This window comes from Pezoporus occidentalis, unplaced genomic scaffold (assembly GCF_034315485.1).
Source record: "Pezoporus occidentalis ecotype Australia unplaced genomic scaffold, CSIRO_AGI_Poc_V1 ctg130, whole genome shotgun sequence".
In the NCBI taxonomy this organism is placed as follows: domain Eukaryota; kingdom Metazoa; phylum Chordata; class Aves; order Psittaciformes; family Psittacidae; genus Pezoporus; species Pezoporus occidentalis.
In genome coordinates, this window is record NW_026913104.1 from 3740099 (window position 1) to 3760761 (window position 20663).

Sequence of the window (20663 nt, forward strand, 5' to 3'; positions counted from 1 at the left end):
ATCACAGTTAATGGCCTTCTGAGGGAGGGGAGGAGGTCTTGGTGGGGACAGTTGCCAAACACTCCTGCAAAGCCAGAAGTGAAAATTAGTACAGTTCTTTCTACCTCTGTTTTTTTATCTGAATCCTGCAGTTTTAATAGCATGGTGTTTCCTTTCCTTCCTTTGTCAGCAGAGTGAGGATACACTTTTATCTGACAAATTAGCAGATGATTTTGACATCGGAATGCGGGTTTGGGAGATAAAGCTTGGCATGAATACAAACGATTTCAAAAGGCTTTTCTAAAAACAGTTTGGGGGGAAAATTGACTGTGATTGAATTTATCTGCTGTCAGACTGTAATGTTGTGGTAGTTGCTGGGAGCTTTAGCAGCCTTTCAGTGGTCTAACCTACATGAGATGCAGAAACCTTCATAATCGTAACCTAAGAGGGAGAAGAACGAGCAAGCATCCTTTCAAAAGGAGTTGGTGGTAATGTGTCTTGCCTATCTGAAGGTAGGATCTAGCCTACGTAAGCCAGAGGGAATCCATCTGCAGTCTAGGAGAGAGGGGCACCTTCGGCATAGGCTTCTTGCCCACTTCCTGGGCAGTACATCCATCCTACATGCCACAGAGTTCAGAGGGAGAGTCAGAGACCTGTTCAGTCTGGTATAGCAAAGTAATAAATAGTGTACAGCCTTCCATAGGGAAGAACAGAGGACAAAGGGGTGGTTATGCTGGTAGTGGTATGCTGATGCTAACACTTCAGGCTTAGCTTCTGCCTTTTTGTTATGTTATCCAAGTCGATTGAAACAACAACATTTACCTTTGCCTTTTATGGTGGTTATGGATTTGGAATCACTCCAGTTTCCCACTCCTCGACTAGTTACCGCAGCAACCTTTTCAAACAAGAGGGCTGGTTAATATGAACAAATGTATAATGCCAACATTGTATAATGCAAAAGGAGAATGAGGTTAAAGCAAGGTTATGGACATGGCAGAGCTCATGGGAAAAGGACTTTGAAGCAAACAATAGCTTAATTACTTGGCAATAAAATGGGTATTACAGAGATAAAGCAGGCTACTTTAAGTCAATTAAAGAAATCTAAGAGGAGGGAGGTGCATCCTCTTTGCAGATAACTGTTCTCTTATGAGATCTTTATGAGAAGTCCAGCAAGATAAGGAGCTTTGGACTCTATCGGTCCAAAGAATCATGCTGGTGAAGCCCATGCAAGCTCTGAATCTAGTTCCAAAGGCTTATTTGGGAATAGATTAATATGGGAAGGAATACCGTGGAAGGAAAGACTTGCTCCAGCCTACTGTAAGAATAACACTGATTCATGGGAGTGGGGTCTCATTAATCCCACCTCCCCGTGAGCTATCCATGCTCATTCTGCACAGGGAGGGGTGGACAGTGGCAGAGCATGTATTTCCCAGGGTTCAGTGTGCAGACTTTTGTTTCTTATTCTTATTACTTCTGTCTATAATTACCCAGCTTCTCCCACGTGCATATATTCCCCACGGGTCGATCTGCTGCTTTTCCTGGTGATATAGTAAGGACCAGATTTGTCTGTGACCCAGATACTGTGCAATTGCAGTGACATTGGAATGGACAATTAGTGCAGATTTCATAATACAGCCTGGCCACCTGGGATGGCCAAATGAAGGGCCTTAATTCAGGCCTTGAAACTATATACATTAGCAGTGCAAATGCCAAGCCCCCATTGTGGGTTGACATTAAAGGGCAGGGTTTTAACAGAATACTATTTTAGCAAGTACTTGACTGTGCAGGACTTAGACCATGCAGTGAAAAGTAATGAGAGCATGCATAGACAGAGCCTTGAAAATACTCACTCTAACTGTGTACAGTGTGTTGGCCTGTAAGTTCTTGATCTCAGTGTAGTTCTTCGTGGTCCTAAGAGATGACCACTCCTTGGATCCACTCCTGCTGTATTCCACCTAGAAGCACCAAAACAAAGGATGAGGGTTCCACTGCAGGGTGACTTGACCCTCTGTGTCAAAATATCGATGGAAAGAAGTATGAAAGCTTAGAAAGGGAGCCAGAAATGAAGCTATGAACTTAGGGTGGCAGTGCTACCTACAGCCCTGCAGCATTTCTTCTCCCAACTTGCTATGATGCTCTCAGCAGATTGCCTCTACAAAATGCCCTGTTCCTGGCCCCCCTCCTTTGCAGGGATAGCTGTGTTCAGACAGGCCAGCCCACGCTGCTGTGAGCCCCCAACAGCCTTCCCTATCCCTCCGTGGACTCACAATGAATTCCCGTATGAGGCCGTGGGCATTCACAGGGGGACTCCAGGAGCTCATCACCACACCCTCAGCTTCTTTATTCAGGGACAGCTGAAGGTTAAAGGGAGCATCTGGTACTAGGGAGAGAAACCAAGGTGTTAGTGACTGTCGCAGTTGTGTTTCCAGATCACACAGGGAAAGTCTAGGACAAAGAGGGGATGGCTAAGCAGGTCTGGCTCATGGGAGATGTCTTATTCCTACAGTTGTGTCCCAAATCCCTATCACCTCCCTCTGGAGCAATGAAGCCTTGCTTGTAACAGCAGTGAAGCTAGGATTTCACCAAGATCTTTGCTCTCTTTTGCATCCCTTCCTTCATCTGATCTCCAATCTGCAGATAGAAGGCTCTTGCTCCTTGTGTGTGGTACTGAACAATCCCACAGGCTCAGCACTGTGAGAAGGGATGAACTTCCCAGGGATACTAAACCACTAAGCCATGGGGAAGAAAGAAGGCAGGCTAGTGACTCAGTGCAGGGCTGACTCTAGGCTGGGAACCCATGGCCCTTTTCCCAGTCCAGCACAATTCCCAGGCCTGTGAAAAGACTCCTTTTTTATGTAATAGGGATACCTCTGCAGTAAGTACTGTGTAAGCCAAAGCAGCATGCACCAGGTCACTGGTATGATCCGTGCAGGTTTACTTACATCCTTCTGGTGCCCGGAGGGTGATGAAGTCATTGGTGTTGTAGACTCGGCTGAGACACTGCACTTGGACTTTCACCTGATAGGTACAGTCAGGCTTGAGGACTTTCAAAACGCTGTTGGTTTTGTTGCTGTGGGTTTCCAAGATCTTCCAAATGCTTTCACCAACTGTCCTGCATGAGAGAGTCCCACCTCTCCAGTCAGGATGGTGTTTAGTAATACAGGGGACACAGCTTGTCCCAAAGAGTGAAGCCATCTATCTGTATGTTAACAGCTTGCTGCTTAGTGTTCTTTTCAATGAAGCCACACCACCAACTTGAAAGATGCTCTTTGAGAGCCTGAACTAAACATAGCTTAGTGACTTATAAGCACCATCCTCTGAGGTTTTCTGTAACTTCTGTGCCCTCATTTCTTGACTTTGTTCTCAATGTTAGTGGTCCCACAAAAGCAAGACCCTCTCCACCTCGAAGAAAGCTACATTACACGAGTAGTGGACAAAACAAACATAGCCTTGGTTTTCTGAGCAGAACTAGATTGCACAGCTCAGTCTTTCAGGCCTGATTCTGTACGGTACTTTGCTGTAAGCACGGGCATATTGATACCTTTGCTCATGCTTCTCCTACCCTATACTTGATATGAGTAGCACCGGGTCATGCAGTGCAGTGGGTGGTGTACCTGTAATAGATGTTGTAAACACAGGAGGTCGAGGACATTCTTTTTGGCCGAGCCCAGGTCAGAGTGATGTCGCCAGAGAAATCAGCCGTCCATTGGAGGTTCTGGACTTTGTACACGATTGTGTCATCTAAGCAGGCAATGGCAAACGTTAGCCTATCGCCGGGAAACAAGTCCTTTCCCACAACAGAAACAAGAGTTGTGTTTGTAGCCCAAACAGGTGGAGGTAGGAACAGCAGTGTGACCGAAGGGAGTGTCTGCACCATTTGAATTAGATGTGTAATTTAGGTGGGTGTTATCAGTGGAGAAGAGCATGCTTGTCAGGAGGCAGTTCAGAGCAGGAACGTACCCCTGGTGCTCTCAGCTTTCCCCACAACCTCTTGTCTGTCTGCATGAAATACTCAACATCATTTTGGAAGCGTATGTGTGCAAAAGGATCAGTGCAAGCTAAGTCACTTTTCTACTTGTGCAATGGATCCGTGCTGTCACTGTAAGCTATCCAGGGCCTTTCTTGGTGTGGTTTTCCTTATCAAATCTTGTGTTCAGAAGGACCCAAGCAAAGGGTGGTAATTAAAGAAGTAGTCTGGGGATTGCTTTGACGCAAGCTCTGCAGCTGAATCACTACCTGACCTTGGGAGAGGCATTTAGGGGGTAACAGGGCTGTGAAGTCCAGTGCTGGCAGAGGCAGAGACTGGTGGTGCTTGTCTGAAATGGCCCCAGTCCATGCCCTGCTCCCACTAGGCCATTCCCTGCTCTCTCCCTCCAGGGACTACGTATCAGAGCCCACATTCAAATGCCATGGCCTGGCCCCGCTTGGGTGCTCAGCTTCGTTCCTCATGCTGTAGAGAAACCAAGTGGAGCAGAGCCAAACTGCTGCTTCATTTTCCCTAACAATCTGGAAATGAAACCCAGCAGGGATGCAGGTCCGCAGACAGGCACGGCGAGATATCCAAGGGAAAAGAGATGGTTTCCCCTTGGTGTAGCAGCCAAGCCATGAATCTCAGCAGCTCCTTCCCCCTCTCCTGAATCTGCTAGCCTCCCCCAATCAATATCTAATTAAAGAACTATAACCTGATTGATGCTCAAACCCCCAAGCAGGTCACTAGAAAAGCAGCTCAACCTCATGGATGTCCAGAGGCAGCGATTGATCGCTGTTATCTGCCCAGGGCCGGCTGCTGCCTGCATCCCCTGTGCCTCCACAGGACCACCAAAGGCCAGTGTGGGAGGACCAGTGATGGCAGCAGGGGACTTGCCATTTTCCCAGGGTCACCCTGCAGAGGAGGACAGAGCTGGAGACCATTGCTTCACTATGTAAAATAGACAGCTTTGCTCCCATCCTCAAGTTGTTTTTCTGTGCTTGAGGCTCAAAAGACAAATTGCTAGTGCAGAAGCTGGCTGGGAAGTTGGGTATAAATGGGTGAGGAGGCAGGCTGCACAGCTGAACGCAGGCAGATGTGTCTAGGATGTTATGAATGCAAGGTCATGTAATCAGGAGAGCTCCTCTGCGTGCTAACACAGAGCAGAGCATGGGAAATGGGAGAGGGCTGTTGCTTACCGGTACAGTTCTTCTCATCACTGCTGTCTGTGCAGTCCAGGAATCCATCACACCGCTCTGTCAACATAATGCAGGTCTCTCCATCCTCACATTTATAACCATTAGGGCATGACAGGGTGCTCTGAGTAGCTGAAAGAGGCAGAATGGTTTCAGGACTCAAGGCATTAAAGTTTCCTCACCAGCACTGGGCTGTTTCCAGTGCCAGTGCTGCTACAAAGCTGGCAGGGTGGTGGGGCAGCTGCATGTCGAGCAAAGTGTGTCAGTCACAGGGCTATCTCATTGTGGCTGCATCTTCTGACATGATGGCATCAGAAGAACCTGGAGTTTATCCCACAGAAAACAACCCCACTGGACTTCTAATGGGAATATCTCTTCTTGGTTGGGTCTTTTTTACTCTAATGCTGCATTTACTGCAAGGATTTCACCAGCAATAACATTCCTCAGTGGCTCCACTGTCCTCACAAAGAGGTTCCCAAGGGAAAGGGCCAGGGAGTCATTGTCCCCTCCTCACACTTACGGCAGTTCCTCTCATCCGTGCCATCCTGGCAGTCCCGCACGCCATCGCACCGCTTCCAGTTGGGAATGCACTTGTGCAGCTGCTGGCACTCGAACTCGAACCTGCTGCAGCGTCCCTGCAGCGCCGGGGAGGTGGCCGTCACGTTGGGTCCTGCACACAGCAGCCAGTGAGGAAACCACCCAAGCCATGAGGCTGCCACAGGCACCAAAGACCAAAACCTGTCTCCAGGTCTCGACTCCACTAGATGGCAATCTCTTCCCATCTAGCAGGTAGGTGGCTGGTGCTGGGATGTCCAAAGCCATCCTCTCTTCTGACTGCAGAGGGCTGGAAAAGCAACTGGTTTGCAGGAGATGTGCTGCACCAGCTCGGAGCTCAGCAAGCGTTAGAAACGACCACGGTGAGAAAAACCCCTCTTTTAACCTTCAGCATAGGAGTGAGTTGGAAAACCCGCTCTGGAGCCCTGCTTCCCATGTCTCTACGCACTCTAAGACCTGTCATTTGAGCAAGGACCTGTTGTAATTCAACCCTGTTATCTGGCAAGGAGCTGAGACCAAAAGGCCAACAGTCCCTGGGGACACGATCCTACAGAGGAAGAGAAAAGCTTACGCGAGGTAGGACAAGCTTCCTCATCAGAGCCATCGGTGCAGTCCTTGTAGCCATCACAGACCCAACTGTTCATGATGCAGGTGCCGCTGTTGCAACGGAAGTGGTTCGGTAAACACGTCGGTGGGATGGATGTAGTGATGGGATGAACTGGAGAACCTGCAAATACACCGGGGAGAGCTGAGCTGAAGTCCTGGTTCCTGCATATGGGCTGTTCCCATCAGACTGAGGGCCACTGTCAGTGGAAGGCAGTGAGCAGCAGGCAAGGTGTTACAAGCCCAGTTGTCATCTGCATCGTATCTACACAGCTGCTAATCGGCATTTCCAAAACCACAGAGTTAAAAGATGCACGAGAGTGCACACTTGGCCATTTATAGGGGATTTTTGGAGCCATGGGAGCTGGCACAGGCAGCCCTGTGGGAAGGCAGCTGATGCTACAAGTAGTCCTTCAGCATGGCACAGCCCAGCCTCAGCCAGGGCTCCTGTGAGCAGAGTGCTGTGTTCCCTTACCCTCACAGTCCTTCTCATCAGACCAGTCCCCGCAGTCGTTCTCCTCATCGCACTTCCATCGGTTGGGGATGCAGTGCCCGTTGCCACACTGGAACTGGTAGTACCGGGAGCAGTTCGGGGCTTCTGTTGGGTTTTCTGACAACAAGAGGAGAGCCCTGTGAGCTCCAGTGTTATCTCGCCACTCTTCATCAGAGTTGAGGCATGGGAGCATCTCAGGCTGGGCCACGGCTGATCCAGAGAGCATCACACTATCTATCTGCCTAAGCAGCGTGGGCAGAGTCCTTTCTCTTCATCCCCAGCATCCCCATTCCTGTTGTCATCACTATTACGTCTGTGTGCTTCATGGCCAGACACCACCTATGGTCTCAGAACCAGCAAAATTCAGACAGAGCTTGGCAGAAAGGGAGAAGCAAGCCCTGCAACTCTGAAATGAAGAGGCAGCTGCTTCATCTGGCTGGGTACAGCTCCTACAGCTCCCCAGGGAACAGTGGTGTAAATATTGAGTCTGGCTGAAAACTGCCTGTCTGCTTTGGGCTGGGAATCTGTGGAGTAAATATGGTCACATATGACTTAGTCAGCCACAAGATGTGCCAGCCGTATCAGGTTATACACAAGTCCTTATGTAAAACATGAAGAATGCTCCTGATATTCAAAGGGGGCTGGAGCTACAGTGACAAGAGACCCTGAGGTACTGCTCACCACAGTTTGCCTCGTCAGAGTAATCGCCACAGTCATCCATCCCATCGCACTTCCATACCAGGCTGATGCACACACCATTCTGGCACTGGAAGCTGAACTGGTCGCAGGTCCGGTGGAACTCGGGGTCCTGGGCTGCATAGAGAAGCATGAGAGGTAAAGACCAAGGGCTTGAGGGAAGCTCATCATTGAGGAAGCAGTCAATCACGGATTTATAAGCAGAGCATTACCAGAGCCACCTCTTAGGAGATGTGGCAGCTTTCTGGTACCTTGGGGGATACATTTTCTTCTCCACGCATCTGGTTTCATTCTCTACCCAACCTCCTTTTGCAAAGATGCACAATATCACACTTACAGCAGCCAGCATAGTTGGCATCTTCATCTGATCCATCTCGACACTGGATGATGCCATCACACACCATGGAATGGAACAAGCACTGCTGCCGGTTCTTGCACACAAAATCCATGTAGCGGGTGCACAGGGGTTCTAGAGAGGTGAGGAGGAGAAGGGATGGCACCTCTGCTGTCCTTGGCAGAAGGAATGCCATCCACTGTGATCTGCAGACCTGAGTGCAGCAGCCAGATTTCAGCAAGTTACACAAAGTTTCCTCACCCGCTAACGCATTGGGGTGCAAGCAGGTTGGCACAGGCACCAGGAAGGGTTTGGTCACCTCCTTGAATACAGCTCCTGACAGCGCATCCTTCCTATGGGCGACAGCCCTGCCAGGGCCTTTTGCTGACACTCACAGACCAGCTGATTTCCCGGGGGGCTCCTGAATGCTAACTAAGGCTTTCCCATTATCTCACCGGGGCTTTTTTTCCCAGTGAGAGAGGCTTTGGCAGACTGTGAAGGGCTGTCAGTCCTCACTGGTAGAACCCCGCCAGCTCCCCGCAGCTCTGGTACTCACCACAGTGCTGCTCATCCGAGGCATCGGAGCAGTCGTTGATGCCATCACAGTGTTTGCTGGTTGGGATGCAAGTGCCGTTGGGGCACTGGAAGCCGTTGCACTTCTTTTCTGAAATGCAGAATTGGGTAGATGCTGGGGGCGGGGGGGGGATTGTCTAAGGCTGCCTTTAAGTAGCCACAGCAGAGCCCCAGTTGTCTTCTCCCTGCTTTTGGAGGGATGGGAGTCATCCCCCTGCGTTTGCTGCAGGTTTATCTCGGTGGGTTTGTAGCAATCCCTCCCTCCCCATTGCAGAACCCCATCCTCATGTTACCGCAGTTGGCAGGGTCCTCATCGGAGCCATCCTGGCAGTCAGCATCACCGTCGCACGCCCAGCGCTGTGGGATGCAGTGTCCGTTGTGGCACTGGAAGCTGGAGGCCTCGCACGTGTGATATACTGCTGAAACCAGAGCCGGGGGGGGGGAGGTCTGAGTGTGGGGCACTGCCACATCCCCACCAAGCTGCAATATGTGTCAGGCCCCTGGCAAGAGATTCCAGGATCTCCTGGGTCACACTGTGGTCTTTCCTTCTCCTGCTGTGCATGCTTTTGGAGGCTAGCAAGCCCTCCCAAAGATGTCCCTTTGATCTCAGCCTTTTGAGTGAGTGGGAAAAGGTGGCAGCGGTGGCATCTTGCCAGAGATGGCAAGAAACATCACAGCATAAGCAAGGCTTGGCGGGGCGGCGCGGTCCCCCATGCAGGGCAGGACAGATCAGAGACAGCCTTTAATTAAGGCAGGCAAGGCTGTTCTGTGTTGCCAAACCAAATTAGAAATGCAATTCTCCTCGGGTTTCCAAGGGAGGAGGGCCCTGGCTTTCCTCAGGCTCCTGTCACAAGAGTATCTGCCTGTGGCGTATCTTGGTTGAAGCCTAGTCTATGTTGTCGCTTTAGAGACAAATACTGTTCTTCATCCAGGAGAGCGCTCGTCGTTATTGAGCAGAAAAGCAGTGTTCAACTTAATTAAATTGCACGATGGTGGATTTTAGGCTAGCGAGTGACATGCGCTTGCAGATATTTCAAAATACTGCAATCTTGTGGCAGTAATATTCTATTAGATATTCAGTGTGAAATGTAATTATTTGAGATAAGAGCAATAATTGCCGCTGTTGAAGTCAGATGAAATGTTTCTCCAATAACTGTGATCCTCTTAGATAATTCCAACTTCAGGCTTTACAAACCTGATACACTTTTTGAAGTAGGTTCCTTTCCTGTAACAGTTCTCCCTGGAGAAACTCACATGAGAGATAAGTGATACCATTATAAATTAAACCTTATATAGCCACGCACTTGGAATACTAACAGTGAAGATCCCCTGCGCCATGCTATAAACCCAATAGGCTTGAGGCATGGTAAATGCCACAGGAGGTGAGCACGCAGGAGCTTGGAGGCCTGAAAGGGATCTTCTAGATCCACCCCAAGCTGAGCTGCAGGCTGCCTGGCTGGGTGGTGCAGTTCACAAGCAGGGAAACTGAGGCACAAGATGTTAGCTGGTATTTATAGCATCTCGGGCTGCAAGTGTTTGCAAAGGAAGGTTATTGGTCACATCAACATGCTCACCAGTGCAGTTTGCTTCATCGGACCAGTCCCTGCAATCGTTATCACCATCACACATCCAGGAGAGACGAATGCACATCCCTGAGCTGCAGCTGAATTCATCACTTTTACACTGATGGGCCTCTGCAAACAAGCACACGCAGTTCAGATGATGTCAGGACCAGAGGAGAGGAGGAGGAGGAGCAGCCAGTACCCAGTAAACACGTAACACCCTGCCCCAAACCACTGTGCCCTTACACAGGGACAGGGAAGGAGGTTTGGGTGAGGGCACTCACCGCAGTGACTTTCATCGCTGTTGTCCCCGCAGTCGTCCTCCAGGTCACATTTGTAGGACAGTGGGATGCACGTCCCTGAGCCCTGGCAGCGGAACTGGGTCTCGGCATCACACACAGTGGTAGCTAACACAGCGAGGAAGGAGAGGAGGAGGAGCAGGAGGTTAAGGTGGTGGTTGGGAAACAGCTGCTGTTGCCCAAGTGCGTGTACTCGATGCATGGAAGTGAAGCGAGAGGGATGGCATCCTACAAGCTTCGCTCGATGCTGCTCCTGTCTTTAAACCCAGCCTTTTTTTCCATGGTGCACTATTCCAAACCCTGCAAGCTCTGCAAAGCTATGGAACATCTGCCCCTCCTGCATGCATTGGCAGTCCCTAATTTTACTCAAAATGAGACCTCCATCTTTAATGTGTGAACTTGATTTATTAGCTCAACAAGAAGCCTATGTCTGCACGATGCAGACAGAAAGTCGCTTTCTATCTGCACTCTTTTCCTCATCATTGGCTGTGTCCTCAATTAGGCTCAGAAGACAATTACTGCAAGGACAAACACACACCCTCCTGTGAGAGCTGGCATCAGTCTCGCTGCATTTTAGACGTTTACACCTGAATTGGTCAAGGGGGAAATACTGGCCCTTGCAGGACACAACTCATCTGACTGGCTTCAGATGCCTATCAAAGGAGCACCTCTTGCTCTCCATGACCGTCAAGGGAGCATACACCATAAGCTCAGGTGCACTGCCAACACAGCAGACATCTAAATTTGGACAGGCAGACACCACCTCAGGACACTTACGGCAGTTCTTCTCATCACTCATGTCCCCACAGTCATTATCGTTGTCACACTGCCAAATGCTGTTGATGCAGTTCCCATTGAAGCATCTGTACTGATTCGGCAGACACGTGTTTTCTGGTGCAAAAGGGAAAACAAAACCGAGCTGGCACGAGGCATGACGCTGCGCTTTCAGAGGACAGGCCATACTCCTCCTTGGAAAGATCATGCCGACCTCTTGCAATGGCAGGAGCCACCCCTCAGTATAAAGCCGCAGCAAGAACCAAGCATGGTTTTACCTTCCTTTATGCAGGTGTTGTTCTTCATGATGTAGCCACGAGGACAGTCGCACCTGACCTCCCCTGTGGGCAGCACGGTGCTGGACACCCCGTCGGGGCACTTGCAGCTCCTGCCATTGTTCGACTTGGGCAGGCAGAGCAGGCTGCAGGGCTTGGTGATGCAGGCGTTCTCCCCTGGTGTGAGGGCAGAGAGGAAGGGGACGCTGTTAGGACAGAGGGCTGGAGATGCAGTGGGAAGCCCAATTTCACCTGATATTCCGGGTTTTGGGTTCATATTCCCACTGGGAGCTAGCTCTGTTAAATCACATCCCTAAGTATCATCTACGCACTCATGCCATTACCTGTTGTCTTTCCTCTGTAAAAGATTTTCATATCCATGATCCCATTCAATCGACCCACTAAGATCTCCATTCTTGAGCCACTGTTTTTGGATGCTCTGAAAATACTCAGCTGTGACCAGTCGTTCCAGTAGATTTCATTCTGAAACACAGGCTTTGCTCTTAGCATGCATGCTATGGAAATGTGTGCGGACAGGAAAGGAGCCGCCATATACATACCTTAAACACAGCAATAGCATAAGGGTGAGGGAGGCTGTCCAGGATCACAGACCTCTGCATCCCATTGAAATCCACCCTCTCAATCCTGTCCATATAGGCTTCGGTCCAGTAGATCCAGTGGTCATCCACAGAGATGCCATTTGGCCACCGCACGCCCTCTGAAACGATGCACCCAGCCGATGACCCATCCATGTCGCTGCGGTAAATGCCAGCTCTGGAATCTCCCCAGTCTGTCCAGAACATCAGCCTGGCAAGAGGCAGAGAGATTACTCGACATAGTAACAAACCAGCTCATCAAAAGGAAACGGGGCATGAGCAGAGGTTTGAATACTTTACATTCCGTATCTCTTGCAAGACATGCTTTGGAAAAAGGGAGCTCTTTGCAATTCAAATGAATGCTACCAACAGATCTACAAGCAGCACAGAGGCTTCCTTAGCTGCAGGCTCTGTGGTGTGAGTGCAGCTGTAGGTTACCTTGCACTGAACTGCTTTGCTTTAGCACATATGCCTAAATACAGCTCAGGTTTGTCAGGGCTGTATTTGCAGTGCAGCAAAACTGTAGCTTCCATTTGGCTCTTGAATTTGAGTACAGCTCAGTTTCTCATGCATTACTGCAGTGCTTTCCTCAGTGACCAGACCAGTTTTACTGGCAGGAAGAGTTATTTACTAGTAGATATGTACAGATAGGAAAAGCAGCAGTTAAACTGAAAGGAGAAACAGTTTGTGATCTCTGCTCCTGCTTTAGTTGGGTATGAAATGGCAGGAAGGGGCTGCATGGGGCAGGACTGCTGTGCTGCCTGCCATCACTCCTGTCCCCCCATCCCACCCTTTGGGACTGAGTCTTAAAAGCTTTCCATGCAGCACAGTTCCTCATGTTTGCTTCTTATGAGGGCAGCAGTGAAGGACCAGAATGATTCCCCTGGTGAACACCAAGGCTACTTGCGATGCTTTCTTTCTTACCCATCTTGGGGAACTAGAGTGAGGGCTCTGGGTCGTTCAAGGATTGAGGAATTGAGGACGGTGAGTCGCAGGTCTCCGTCTGGATTGGCAACCTAGAATGGTAACCAAAAGCCAGGAGGGGCGCCTTTAGTGCGGGCAGTATGGGAGGCAGTTGTGCTGGTTAAAGTTACATGCAATCTATGGTAGGTAATCACTGCTCCCTAATAAAACAGCTGCTGTGGGCACAGGGAGCAGTTCCTGAGGTAATAAAAGAGGGTAGATCCATGCATTTATTGATGTTTCTACGTGGCAGAGTGAGCACTCTGTGTGCCCTGTGGTGGCTGTGCATACTGCACAAGGATGTTGCTTTTTCTCCGTTTCTGCTGTGTGATTCAGCCTCACAAAGTGACCTCGTTTAAGTACACAGGGCTGAGTGTTGTCATAGCCTGTTTGTGTTTAGATCCAATGAAGTGGCATGTGGGTCAGTGTTCAGTAATGTCCCATCAGCAACAAGATTTCAGGGCAGAAGCCAGCTTAGAGCTCGGGCACCTCAAAGATGCACTGTGACACATCAGTGTAGCCCGGTGAGCATAGCTGTACCTCAATTTTGGGAATCCCAGCATTGACCCAATACAGCAGTTGACTGAGAGGTTCAAAGGCCAGCGCTTCCACTGTTTCCAGCCCGGTGCTTATGATTATTTCTTGCCCGGAGCTGCCGTTGAGACAAAGACGCTGCAAAGAAAGGAATAAATCAGAAAAGCAGATGAGGAACTTGCTCATGAGCACAGTCACTAACAGACAGCTCGGAGGGAGGAGTACCCAAGACAAACATTTGCGTTGCAGGGTGTGTATGGTGCAAGGAGGCGATGCCACGGGTGGCCAGCACTCCCCACCTCACCTGTATAATGTCAAGAGTGACATCAGCCCAGTACAAGCAGTTGTGGTCGTAGTCAAAGTCCAGGGCGACCGCCCCTCGTAGCCCAGCCAGGGGCAGCTCCTCGCTGACACCAGAGGCAAGGTCGTAGCGATGGATGGAGTAGCGGGTGGCGTAGAGAATGAACTCGTTCTCCTCTGCAAGAACACAGGGTGCCTTATTCAGAGGCCATTTTAGGCTACTCAAGGGGCAAATAGGTATTTTGTCTTACTCCTGGTGCTTGTTTTAGCACCTCAGCGTAAGGAAGGCAAAGGCCCTTTGTCTCAGTGGGCTTAGGTTAATGGGAACACACTAATAGCCTTGTGCAGGTCCCGTGTGTGCCCAGGAGCACACTGCAACCATTGTTTCTTCCAGGAGGAGCCGAGCACGGCAAAATGTGCCGTGACCCTTCCTTCCCATGTTAGTGCACTGCCAATTGGAAACTAAATACTGATCTCCTGCTTCTCAAGAACCTCATAAAAAGGTGGGAGTGATGGAAATCTGCAAGTCCTGGGGGACACGGGCACTGCAGTTGATATCCCAGAGTGGGTTTTGTTTCTGTATCGCGCCGAATCCAGTGTAATGGGATCCTGGTCTGGGGCAAAGTCTCCCTGGCATTAGCACGCTACTGGTAAAGGCCAATAATGCTCTTAATGAGTAAAGCTAATGTCAGTAAGTAACTCTGGCTGTGCATCCCTAATGAGATAATAGGGAGATACGAAACAGATACGGTACATGAAAGTGTTACCATGGTGCGAGCCAACACGTATCTGAAGACGATCAGTAAATACTCTGGGAACACGGCACTTCAAAGCCCAGCCCGGTGGGGACTGCAGGTTTACTTTTCAGTCAGCAGGGCCCTTCTCAGCATGACTAACAGCTCTCCAAATAGCTCAAGAGGGCTCAGAGGGGTGAATAACGTGTCATGCTCTGCACGAGGAGCAAAACTAAGCATGGCATTGGCATGAATCCCAGCAGAGGGAATGCTTCCCCAGGCACCTGCTGCTCTGGTTTGCAGCTGGAATATCTTCTGCACCCTCAACCATCTTAGGATGACACAGGGAAACCTCACGCTGGTGGGTCTGTGAGCGCCTTACACAAGCCTCTTCCCCGTGTCAGGCTCGCTCTTGAGCTGCTGTGCTGCAGCATGCTAATCACGCAGCTCATGACGGCAGATTAAATTAGAGCTGTAATGAGCAGAATGCAAATAACACTGGCAGAACAGGGGCAGGAGGCTGTGTCAGTGCTTTGAGAGGAGAAAAGAGGGAGAGGGGTGAAGTTTGGTGGGCACAAAGCAGTCCTGTACGTACTCACCAGCTAAGGGGCACGGTACCAGCTCCCCTTCGAGCCGCGACTCGATGTCTCCACCTGTACAAGTGTCCCCAGAGATCTTTCGATAGCTGCAACATACACAGTCATGCAGTTTATCTCATGGAAGCTATTAACATGTGCAGCTAGTATAAGCAGTGTTGCTTTGTTGCAATGTATGTCTAAACATGCAGTTTGTTTACTGCCACTTATGGGGTGTTTGTGTGGGGGTTTTGTGGTCATTTGGGGTTTTTAATCACCAATAGGATAAATCCTCTCCCAAGTCAAATACATACCCTCGAGTCCTCTTGTAAGTTGAGCCAACAGGGCAAGGGACTGGTGGATCATATGGTTTGCCAGCAAATTCAGGGTCAGGGACACAAACTTCTAATGATAAGTCATCACTCAGTTTAAAGCCAAAATCACTGCAAGAAGAAAGGTGTAAGGAAGGATGGATGGAAGGCAAAAACTCAGCTGTGTTACACTATTGCTCTGCTCTATTTCTGCATAGAAGTTTAAAGGACCCAAAGCATCTCAGAAGTCTGTTATTATCAGTATTTAGCTGCATAATAATATCGTACAGCTTCTCTCTCCAGGGAGCTTCAAGAGCATTTTGGATATAAGCTTGCCCAAAGTAGGCAGGTGAGGCAGCAAGGCACAACTGAGCCAGTGTGCCCTGAAAGCCTGGCTGTAAGCCCCAGTTCTGCTAGTTGGCTTAGCTCACTGGTCTCTTGGCTTTTCCTGTTGGTAGAATGGGAGTTACAGTGTGATCTGTTCTTTGGAAAACACTGTGGAAGAGGTTGTGTCAATCTCATTTTACATGGAGTCCAGGGCTGTGATTCTGAGGCAGCAATTAGATCCTACAAGCCCTATTCTCAGTCTGCTCATGATGAGCTGGACTCAATCTCTGCCTCGGCATCGGACAAGCAGAGCTGGACCCCTGTCCTTAACTGTGTGTACCGGGCACTCAAGCAGTCAGTCCCTGCACAGCAGTTCACTTTCTAACCCCAAACATCTGCATCAGGTGGCCAGAGCATGGTTCCTAATCGTGAGAGCTGTGCAGGGTCAGTAATGTGCTAGTTGCACATACAATGATAGAGTAGGTCCAGTTGCATCCCTGTTGCTAAATGGTCCCTAAGTTTTTTGGTGGAGGATCTCTCTATGTGATGGGAAATTGTCTGTCATCATTTGAAAGAAGGTGATGGGTTAACAATGCTTTCCACTTCTATGGAGCCTTTCAGAGGCTCCTGAAAGGTTCTAAAGACATTAATTAAGTCTTATGCCCTGTTATTAATGAAAGGATGTTTTCAGTCTATTTAGTTTCCTCTGTGCTATAAAATCAAGCAACAATACACAGAGCTCAGGAAATTGGACGTTTGTTCACTTTGAGCGATTGGTCACAGGTATTTATCTCAAACTTCCAATCCAAACTAAAAGAAATTAATTGGTATTTACCATTCAAAGTCTTCCCTTGTACAAGAGCAGTTGGAGACCATGACAGGCCTGTCAAAGTCTTCCCCATTGAAACAGGTTGCATGAGGAGTCCTCCTTTTGAAGACAGTCTTATGCCCCAGCAAGCATTCATTGCCTCGCTCATCGGAGGGTGACCACAGTTTGTAGTCATTCTCTGTGCAAGGGACCCCTAAGAGAAGCAGCAAGGGGAGGGGAAAGAGAGCAACAGTCCTTGTGGCACCCCAGAACAAGGGTTTAAAGGCAAGAGAGCAGCAGATGTCCCTCAGCACTGCTGCTGGTGTGTGCCCAGTGAGGATGCTGGAAGTGAGAGCAGGCACACTGGCACCCAGCCATGCACTGCAATAATGCCCGTTGTCCTTTCCCTCCCGCTGCCCTCCTCCGGCACAAAACGAGTGGCTCCCCCCTGGCTGCATGGCTCTAGCCCAAAAGAAAAGGCAAAGCAGGAAGCATTTCAGCTCAGGGCGTGCAGCGGCACTCAGTGACAGGAGGCAACAAGCAGCTCCGTCGCGGTGACAGTGAATCTGTGATGCCTCATTTAAACGGAGTCGTTCTGGTTACCAAACAGATCCATTTCTAACAAAATGTCAAGGGAATTGGTTATAAATTTTAGTCAGGGAAATTCCTCTGCTGGGTTTAACTGCTCTTTGATTAAAATGCTGCCTTGCAATCAAAGCTGAAATGGGTTATAAAACATTCATAGCTACAAGCCTTCAGAAGGATCCTTTCTCTTTTTTTTCCCCTTTCCTCTTCAACAAAGTGCTCAGTGAGGATAGAAGTGATGGGGAAGAGCACAGGGGACATTGAATGCCTTCAGCAGTCGTGTCTGTGTGGACATGAGGTATAAGGGACAGGCACCTAAAAGCAGATGGCCTCCACAGGAGATGCCCTTTATCCCCTGCCTCCCTGGGACAGCCAGCAAAGTGGGGTTGGTCTGCTGCTGATGGGACTTCAGGGCATTTCACTGGGGTCTTTTTTGGAAACCAGAATAGAGGGGAAGAGCAACAAAAGCGTTTCTGCACCCCATCTGCATTTAGGCACCCATCAGTGGGAATGTATGAGCCTTGGATGATGGAGTAGTTTGGCTCATAGCCTGAGGTCCCTAGGTTGCTTTGGGCTTCTGAAAACCTTTCCTATGCCACCTCCACGATCTCAGCCCCCCAGAAAGGGTATGTTAAGAGCTCTCTTGCACCCCCAGGGGTACTGGGCACAGGCTGTGCAGCGTGGGACTGGCTGGTTTCTGGTGTGAGGGCTTATTAGTGTGTGCAACCTGCAAAGCTACAGGGTGGGCGCTGACAGAACCAGCGTCAGCGATGGCTCTGTCACTTGTCCCCTTACCCAGCACATCAGTGGTGTTGATCTGCAGTATCAACCAGCTGTGGCCATTCTCTTTGTACGAGCCAAAGATGGTGAATATGGTGCTTTTCTCCCCGGGCTCAGTGAGCAGTCCGTACACAAACACTGGCTTCTCTGAGAAAGTGAACACTTTCCAGGTTTCCCCTTCATTTGTGCTGTACCTGGAGAAAGAGGATTGGGAATGCTGCTAGGAACAGGTTCTGCTGGGCACAGGGCACTGCCTCCCCCTACTCACTTGAGCTGGTTGGTCTCGGTGCCTTGCGCAATGGCCACAAGAATGCCACCGTGGTCACCCCAGGTGTAATAGTGGGGTCCAGACAGCGCCTGGAAGAGAAACGCAGCCAAGGGGTGCATCAGAGCTGTGCTGAGTTAAGGGAGAAGCTTGGATGGAAAGCATGCTTTGACAGGAGTACTGCCTGACCCGAGCTGACGTTTGGGGTCGCCTGGGTTGAGCCAAGTACCTGGAGGCACCAGATCCAAGTGTTTATGGGCTGACATCTGTAGGCAAAAGCAGCCAGCCCCATTTCCCTAAATGTAGAGCTGTGTTTAGGAGCAGCACTGTGCCTCGTGCAGGGAAAGAAACACTGGAAAAAGTGCTGTTACATCAAACCAGAGACCACTGCTCCCCCCTTAGTCTGCAGGTCATGCCTGCCAGGCTTTCCTGACACTCAGCAAGGGCTTGCCACCTTCCTCGGGCTGCAGGTACGTGTAAGGTGTTTTGAATGCTCAAACTGGGGACATGGCATGCAGAAACAAGCTCTGGAGATAGCTTATACATCTGCTACACTACTACTGTAGTGACAGGACAAGAGGTAATGGGTTAAAGCTTAAACAGGGGAAGTTTAGATTGCCTATAAGGAGGAAATTCTTTCCTGTGAGGGTGGTGAGGCACTGGAATGGGTTGCCCAGGGAAGTTGTGAATGCTCCATCCCTGGTGGTGTTCAAGGCCAGGTTGGATGAAGCCTTGGGTGAGATGGTTTAGTGTGAGGTGTCCCTGCCCATGGCAGGGGGGGTGGAACCTTTCCAACCCTAACTATTCTATGATTCTACCCACCCCACAGAAAAGTACCTGTATTTCATGCTCACCTACAGCTTTTAGTGACCACCAACACAAAAAATCACTTTTCCTTTCCTATCCCAGGAGCTCAGTGCGGTTGAGGGTGAAAATAGGAAGCATGTACGTGCCTGAATCTGCTCGCAGAACGCACTTGGGGACGTTCTTAGGCAGGGCACGGAATGTATTGTTTCTTTCTATGCTGTGCTGTGAGATCATAGCAGCGATCTGGAGAGCACTGAGCCTTCCAGCCTGCTGCTTGCCAAAGCCAACAGGGGGGAGCTGGGTTACTGCTTCTCAGCTCAGGGGTGACACTGCTGAGTGGCGTTCTGCACCTCTGCTCGTGATACAAAGGGCCTGAGGAACTCGGGAGCTGTTAACCGTGGGTCAGCGCTTCCTCGGCACGTTTAAATTGCACTCCAGCACAAACCTGCCTTGAAGCACCTCAAAGTCTCCACTTCCTGATCCCCATCCCTAGCCATGAGAGCTCCTCAAGGCTCCCATAGGGATAAGCAACAAGTCCCTCTGCTTTCAGAGGTGCCCGCTCTCACCCAGGGCCAGCCTCTGACCCACGGTTGGCTTTGGCAGCAGTCAGGAGCTGTGGGGTGTCCCCACCGCTGTTTCCCAGTCCTCATCCCAGACCGCGCAGCACTTGGAAGAGGAAAAGGAGGCCGCTTAGTTCACAGATTTAAATGGCTTGCAGATGTTGGAATACCATGTTACACTGGCTGCAGAACGCACAGGCAGACCACAAGTACTGCCGCAGACCAGAACACCCACTTAGTAAACAGCAACCTCCCCGTAAACTGAGAGCAACATCCCATTTTTCTGGAAGATGGCTCCAGACACTCTCCCATCCTAAGTCCTGGCTGTCAGCCCTGTCTAAAAGGGGCCAGATGACCTGTGCTGAGGGCAAATCCTGCCAGTTGAAAAGAAGAAATAGCTCTCTCCTGTGCTTGAACACACCACCTTCACCAAGAGCACTAAGAGGTTCACCTCCATGCCAACCCATGCCTGGTCCTTCACCTAAAGACCTTTGTGCCTTGGTTTCAAGGGACATTCAGCACCTTCCAGCTACAGCTCTTGGACACGCATGTGGAGTTCACCTTTAATGCCCAAGAGCTGCACATCACTTATCTATATTTCTGCCACCATCCTACCTGCTACACCACTGCCTTGGCTGGGCCAGCAAGCAAAAGAACATCCTTACCTCTCTCCACCTTGCTCCGGCACTGCTTGAGACATAGACGTTGGTTTTCTTTGCCATGTTCTTGCCAATGGAACCTAGGATAATGGGAGAAATCATTCTTGAGGCATGCAAAGTGATTGCTTAAAATGAAGCCAGACACCTCTAAACTATTTTTATCTGACTGAAGAGCTGATTTTTCACACTATAAATCCCTTCAAAAAGCAAATATTTTGAAGACTATTACAAGTTTTAAAAGTATCTGGGTAGAAAGCTATGGCTATAAATATCATCAAACAAAACGTTTAAGTGTCTTCTTCAGTAGTAGAGCGAGACAAACAGGAAGTTCTGTATGTTCGAGACACCCTTCATGTGGAGAGTGGCAGGAAGGAGGATCAGAACGAAGCAGACAAGGTTTCTCACATCACTGTGCTGCAGTAAAATGTACATGCTGTAATTACTGTATGGGGACTGCAGCAGAGGAAGGATAGCAAAATGTACTTTGGTAACCTGCAGATACAAACTAGATGCTGCCAGGTTCCTCATGTCCTAACAACAACGTGCCCCAAGC

General features: G+C 49.7%; 1 protein-coding gene across 2 annotated transcripts in view; it reads right to left on the reverse strand.

The window, feature by feature from the left end:
- Positions 1 to 20663, reverse strand: part of SORL1 (sortilin related receptor 1) — a 44873-nt gene that overhangs the window by 10258 nt on the left and 13952 nt on the right. The window contains exons 11-38 of one of the 2 annotated variants that reach the window (XM_062608825.1): positions 20117 to 20190; positions 18088 to 18176; positions 17835 to 18013; positions 16482 to 16668; positions 15323 to 15451; positions 15033 to 15118; positions 13704 to 13876; positions 13406 to 13537; positions 12827 to 12918; positions 11867 to 12113; positions 11651 to 11789; positions 11310 to 11483; positions 11035 to 11148; positions 10243 to 10365; positions 9971 to 10090; positions 8690 to 8812; positions 8380 to 8487; positions 7827 to 7958; positions 7475 to 7606; positions 6776 to 6910; positions 6269 to 6424; positions 5663 to 5812; positions 5146 to 5274; positions 3594 to 3720; positions 2922 to 3091; positions 2247 to 2359; positions 1830 to 1934; positions 802 to 874 (exon numbers count right to left, since the gene is read on the reverse strand). In XM_062608825.1, coding sequence (XP_062464809.1) covers positions 802 to 874; positions 1830 to 1934; positions 2247 to 2359; positions 2922 to 3091; positions 3594 to 3720; positions 5146 to 5274; positions 5663 to 5812; positions 6269 to 6424; positions 6776 to 6910; positions 7475 to 7606; positions 7827 to 7958; positions 8380 to 8487; positions 8690 to 8812; positions 9971 to 10090; positions 10243 to 10365; positions 11035 to 11148; positions 11310 to 11483; positions 11651 to 11789; positions 11867 to 12113; positions 12827 to 12918; positions 13406 to 13537; positions 13704 to 13876; positions 15033 to 15118; positions 15323 to 15451; positions 16482 to 16668; positions 17835 to 18013; positions 18088 to 18176; positions 20117 to 20190 — 3711 coding nt within the window. Of the gene's footprint in view, positions 1 to 801; positions 875 to 1829; positions 1935 to 2246; positions 2360 to 2921; positions 3092 to 3593; positions 3721 to 5145; positions 5275 to 5662; positions 5813 to 6268; positions 6425 to 6775; positions 6911 to 7474; positions 7607 to 7826; positions 7959 to 8379; positions 8488 to 8689; positions 8816 to 9970; positions 10091 to 10242; positions 10366 to 11034; positions 11149 to 11309; positions 11484 to 11650; positions 11790 to 11866; positions 12114 to 12826; positions 12919 to 13405; positions 13538 to 13703; positions 13877 to 15032; positions 15119 to 15322; positions 15452 to 16481; positions 16669 to 17834; positions 18014 to 18087; positions 18177 to 20116; positions 20191 to 20663 lie in introns of both variants that reach the window. The other variant, XM_062608823.1, reaches the window with a different exon arrangement.